At 28.8% G+C, this 6,509-nt stretch overlaps 1 protein-coding gene across 1 annotated transcript; it reads right to left on the minus strand.

The window, feature by feature from the left end:
- Positions 1-5,031: 5,031 nt before the first annotated feature.
- On the minus strand, positions 5,032-5,856 carry LOC120169237 (14 kDa proline-rich protein DC2.15-like). Its single transcript, XM_039177434.1, has one exon. The coding sequence runs from the start codon at positions 5,540-5,542 to the stop codon at positions 5,147-5,149; it is 396 nt and encodes a 131-aa protein (XP_039033365.1). The 5' UTR covers positions 5,543-5,856; the 3' UTR covers positions 5,032-5,146.
- Between the last annotated feature and the right edge of the window lie 653 nt (positions 5,857-6,509).

Below are 6,509 nucleotides of genomic sequence, written 5' to 3' on the forward strand. Positions count from 1 at the left end.
ATCGCCCTATTGATGTCATTGCTAAACTCCCAAATGTCTAAGATGATACTGTGTCACTTCTAAATGATCTACCGACATATCTTCATCAGCTTCTCAATAGTGACCTTATGGGTCTCTACATTACAAGCCTGCCACCTAGGGAAATAAAAAACTAACCCAACTTACAAAATTGATTGAAATCGATTTAAATCAAAATTGTTCATGACTCGAGGCTTGTGATCTGAAATTGATTCGATTCCGAACTCGTATTAACATTAACCCTAATTTGACCTAAAAATTTACGACATGCACCCGACCTGAGAACAACATGAACTTAATAATGTGATAACCGAACCCGACCTACATCTGACCTAATATGAACTAGAACCCGAGATTAGCTCGGTAAATAACTTATATTACCCGACCTATTATAAACATGATCTGAATTGATTCAACCTGTAAATAATCCGACATGTTATTAAACTAAACTGATATTTAACTAACTTATAAGTTACAATCGATGAAGTTGTGAGATTTTGAATTTATAATAAACCATTATGATTAAGATGATTACTTTTTAAAAGTTAAAATAAATTGTTAGTTATAATTTTTTGACAATTAAATAAACTATGATAATTAATATGATTACTCTTTAAAAGTTAAAAAATGTTACTTATGATAATTAAATTAATAAATTTACTTTCTATATTAATTATAATCTTTATATTATAAATCTTAATTATAATCATTAAATTAATTTCATTAAATAATTTATTTATTTAACATGGTTTTATTAGATTATATAAAATTAATTTAAATATTTATAAGTTAAATTATTTTTATGTACTAATTAATTAATAGTTTAAATACAATTTAACTTAAAATTTTAAAATATATATAAAAATAAATTTACTTGAGATTGAAAATTTAAAATTTAAGCATCAATTTAAATAACAATATACTTATATATATATTCACATGCGTGGTAGGAGAATTTTTTAAAAGAAAAATTGTTTTTTAGGAAAAAATTAATTTCTTATGAATTTAGAAGAGGGAATTGCAAATTTTGACAAATTTTATTTTTTTTTTGCCTAAATTTAGAAGAGGGAAAAATTATTTTTTTGGGAATTTCGAAGAAAGAAAAGGCAAAATTTGATTTTTATTTTTGGAGTAGGAAAAATTGATTTTTTTGGGAAGAGAGAAAATTGAGAAATGGTCACGTGCGACAATCTTAATATACGGTTAAAAAGGGCGTTCTTGGTTTTGTTATTATTTAAATAACAAAACCAATAAAAAATTATCGGAAATATTTTTATTTCTACCGGTTTTATTATTTTTTTTCTACCGGTTTTGTTCTTGCTAGACACTTTATCGGAAATGTTAAAAAATATTTATGTTTTAAGTAGAAATAATAATGTTTTAGGTAATTTTTCACCGGTTTTGTTATTTAAATAATAACAAAACTAACAACATTTTTTTAATTGTATATTAAGGGTATCCCACTGTATAATTTCTCCGGAAAATTTGATTTTTGCATACGTATGTACATAAATGTGGTGCCAAAATAGATTTTTGGGTTAATTAAGGTCGCGGTCCTCTAACAATTAGTGGTTTTCTATTTTTTAATTTAGTTTTAAATTTCTTTCATTTTAGTCATGGTCTAATTATAAATATTTTCTTAAAATTTTCAATTCAATGCAATTTAGTACTGTATACATTCTAATTACTTTTAATTTTCTCTTCTTTTTTTAATGTGCAAAATTATTAAATGTGAATATATATTTACTTATGTATACATATACTTATATATTATACTTTATACTTATATACATACTTATATATAGATACTTTTATATACATATATATGTGTGTATAATTATATATATAAGTATAATGTGTGTATATATATATACTTATTAAGTATAATGTATAGTTATATTTATAAGTATATTTATACATATGCATAAGTATAATGTATACTTATACTATATACTTATAAGTATAATGTATAGTTATATATATATACTTATATATATATAAGTTTTTATATATACTTATAGTTATAAGTATAGTGTATATATTACAAGTATAATATATACTTATATTATAAGTCTATATTATACTTATACTATATACTTATATTATATTATATTATATTAAAATTGTTTTAATTTTTTCCTCAACTTTTAAAATGAATGCAATTCAGTCCATTTTTATATTAATTTTAGTTTCATATTTTACAATTATTTGAATTTGATCCCTACGTATTGTGTAATTTATTTAAATATTAATTTGTTTAATTTAGTCCTTAAATTTATACTTGTATATGAAATTGACCCATACTTATTTATATTTTGATTTAGTCCTCATACATGTGTGTTGTTTAATTTATTTAAATTTTTGTTTGTAATTTCTTGTTTGTTCAATTTAGTCCTTAAAATTATATTTTTCATTGACTCGCAATTATTTACATTTTTTGTAATTTACTCCAAACCATATACAATTAAAAATTTTATCGTTCATGAAACACAAAAAATAATTAACCCAAAAATTATCTGACCTAAAATCAATCCGTAACCGGTAAGATTCGACCTGAATTTTATTTGTCAATGATGTGATCCGGTCTGAACAAGATCCGACCTGAAGTCCATCTAAACTTAATTAACTTGGAATTTAATTGATTATGACCTGAACCGTTTTATACTATTCATCATATTGTACAAAATATAAACAAAATTTAAATAGTATTTTGCACCTTATTGCTGGTAAAGCCATGTTTCTTTAATTAGCATAAAGCAGCCTGGGAAAGAAATAGGTGTAGAAAGCGTTGGTACAAATAGTTGCATACCTCGGGGATACCCAAAAAAAAATATAGTTGCATACAAGAGATGGTTTGATTTTAGGCATGGTTTTCATAACCGGATCGGTTAGCGAACCGGTTATGTTATCGATTCATTGGTTTAATTGATCGAACTGATTTGATCGGTCGGAAGAACCGGACGACATCATCATTATTTAAAAAATTAAATAAAAATACCAAAAATATTTAATAAAAAATAATTTTTTATATCACAAGTCATATTCAAAGCAAGTCATAACATATATAAGTTAAAAACCATAAAATCAAGTGAAACAAAATGATTCAAATTAACTACAACATAATATTTAAGGTAAAACATATTAAATAATAAATATAATTATATAACTATAATTTAAAAATAAATTTGGGGTTAAAAAATCATAACAAAATGATATTGTTTGGTTTAATTTTTTTTTAAAAACAATATCACATGACTAAGAAACATAGAAGAGCATCCCAAAAGTCTAAAGAGTAAAAATATGAGAACAAAACAATCTCACATTGCTAAGAAACATAGAAGCGCATCACAACTAACTTCTATAAATAATAAATGTAATTTGGCATTCAAAATCATGGAGCCTTTTGGTAAGCATTGAGTGAACTATTCTTTCACTTCAATCAAGCTCGAATTTTAGGCTTCAATCGAGCTTCTAATTTTTTTTTTGAGTTCAAGCCTTTTTGAGTTCAAGTTTTAATATTATATTTCGAGTTTGAGTTGAACTTGATAATTTTTAGCTTGTGAGTTTGAGTTGAGTTGAGCTTACTTTTAAAGTTTTCAAGTTCGAGTCGAGCTCAGCAATACTCGAGTTCGACTTGGCTCGTTTAACAAACGACGTTGTTTGGTTTAATTTTTTTTAAAAAAAACAAAAATCTCGGTTTTTTCGGTTTTTAGCCGGTCCGGTTCGAACGGTTCAATAGTTCTGACCGGTTCACTAATAGCGGTTCAATCGGTTTAAATTGAATCGAAGTAAACAACGATTCCTGATTGAACCGGTTGAACCGACCGGTCTGATCCGATTTTCAAAAACAGAGATTTTAAGCCAGGATGTTATGGTGTGGCTCCCAAGCCACATCAAAACTATGTCATCGGCTCCTAACAATAATTTTTCCCCCGTTATTTTATCTATTATGATAAGATATTAAATTATTTAAAATTAATTATTTGAATTATGATATTGTCACCGAAATAAATTAAATGAAAAAAATCATATTATTTATATAATATTTAATCTGAATTAATCGATTAACAAATCATATAATTTATTAAAAATATTAACTTAATAAGTTGAATAATAAAAAAAACAAAGACACGTTAATAATAATAATAATAATAATAATAATACTAATAGAATTAATATTGGATTTGCATGTATATAAAATTTAGGGTACATTACACAAACGGTCCCCGATTACAGTGTACTAATTTATTAATTCTCTTGATTATTATAAGTTATAAAATGGTATTTTGACTATAGAGTGTTACTTTGTTAAGTTTATCGACTATTAAAAGTTACAAAATGATTATCCAACAATTCATTATGCTTCAAAATCGTTATTTTTTGTTATAAACTGACTACAATCTGAGTTGAACATTAACTTCTAATTGTGAATTGATAAAATATGATCCTAAAATCTCAAACAACTACCATATTTTAGTCAACATGTTAACGTCTAGCTTAGACGATCACCAAATTTTTAACAAAGAAGGACGATTTGGAACATAATGTATACTCGAGTGACCATTTTGTAACTTGCAATAGCCGATGGACTCAACAAAACAACACTCTATAGTTTGATGACCATTTTGTAATTTTTAATGATCGAGGGACATAATAAAGTAGTATCCTATAATCAAGTGACCAGTTGTATACTTTACCCTATAGTCGATGTACCAGTAGTATACTTTACCCTAAAATTTAATCGTTTTTGTAATTGCTCTCTCTTTTTTTTGACATATTGTAATCTCTTTATCTTTAGGTTATCTGTCATTATTAATTTAATAATTAATTATCTTTTCCAAAGATTCGATTAGTTCTTATACTCCTTATGCTGAAAAGTAAAAGAATGACATTAACAGAATCAGTCCAACATCAACTTTAATAAACAGGGTTTACAATCTGCAGAGATGTTAACCCCTTTCTTAATACGACTTGAACAAGTATCATACGATGCCAACAAACTTGAAAATGTACTAATCAAAAGGAACACTTTAAAAACAAAGACACGTTAATCTGCAACATCGTAATGGATACGGAAGTAGAGCAAACTTTAGCCGACAAGAACCCATCGTGCTTTCTTAGAACCCTATCAGCATATGAACCCAGGAGGGATTTCCTTCTGGCATGCACTAAGGAGAAGGCTAAGAGTAACAGGGACGTTAAGGTTGATCCCAAGAACATTAGCTTTGATGGCGGTGCAAAGGCAAAGGGCAGCCTCCAAATCAGACAAGCCTTGGATCAAAGCGCAGCATTTGCTCGTCGGAGGCGTTCCCACCACGATGTTCACCAGTCCAAGCAAATCAGCACAAACGCCTAGCTTCAGCGTGTCTTTAGGGCAATAAGCTGGCTTTACCGGCGGAGGACATGCCGGAGGCGGAATAGGTTTCGGCTTTGGTGTCTTGCATGAGTTGCAAGCACCGATGAATGATGAGTGGAATAGAAGAGAGAAAACTACGAAGAGAGCACAGGTCTTGGTGGACTCCATTTCTGCTCGCTAATTAACTGACTGAAGAAATGGCCAAAAGAGATATTGGTGTATTCAGTCGAGAACCAGAAGAGGGTTTTTTAAAGAAACTTTGTGAGCTTGCTGAGCTGGGAGCTGACTGAGTGGGAGAGAGGACTAGTAGCTGGAGTTTTGTAAGCTTCTGGGGAGGAAACTTGTGAGTATCATTTCCCTTAATTTCCTTCTTTTTTAAGCAATATTGCCCAACTGAGTTGAAGAATGTTCACCATACATCACTCAAAATGGAAATACATGCATTTATATAGTTAATCATCCATGGTCCCCCATAGGGAAAATTCTCTCTTTCACGTACTTCATATACATTTATATAATATCAAAACCATCCAAGAATGATCATAAAATACCATGTAATTAAGCCAACTTGTATTTTGTGATGTTCATTTAGGCAAATGAGTGGTTACCAAAGGAAGCTATGTCTGATATGTTTTCCTTTAATCGAATGCATGGGATTTCAGCAACTTGAGGGTGGTGACAACGAACATGAAATTTTTGTCTACTTGTCCTGTTTTCTGTCCAGCATTGGTTCATAATTTGTTTGCAATAATTGATATAGCAAATGGAGAGATGCATTGCAGCTCGACTCACATGCTATCAAATATCATTGCCGGACCAATTAGATGTGGGAATGGTGAGGTTAGGGTTCGCATTGATTATTCCATGCCACCACATGCATGATTGGTATTGTACGTTAACCCCATCCGATTTAGTTAGATTACGAGTATCACTTTGCTAGACACAAGTATTAGTATATCGTAAACTTTTTAGACGTACGTTATAGATTTAAGTGAACTTACAATTATAATGCTATCCTAAAGTGAGTATAATTAGTTTTTGGTTCGAGAGTTAAGTATAGGCATATAAACGAACCAAACGAACATGAACAGGGGTATGTTCATGTCCGTTCGTTTAACTTTAACCGAACAAATGA

The sequence above is a fragment of the Hibiscus syriacus genome, unplaced genomic scaffold (assembly GCF_006381635.1).
Source record: "Hibiscus syriacus cultivar Baekdansim isolate YM2019G1 unplaced genomic scaffold, ASM638163v2 tig00111758_pilon, whole genome shotgun sequence".
Classification (NCBI taxonomy): domain Eukaryota; kingdom Viridiplantae; phylum Streptophyta; class Magnoliopsida; order Malvales; family Malvaceae; genus Hibiscus; species Hibiscus syriacus.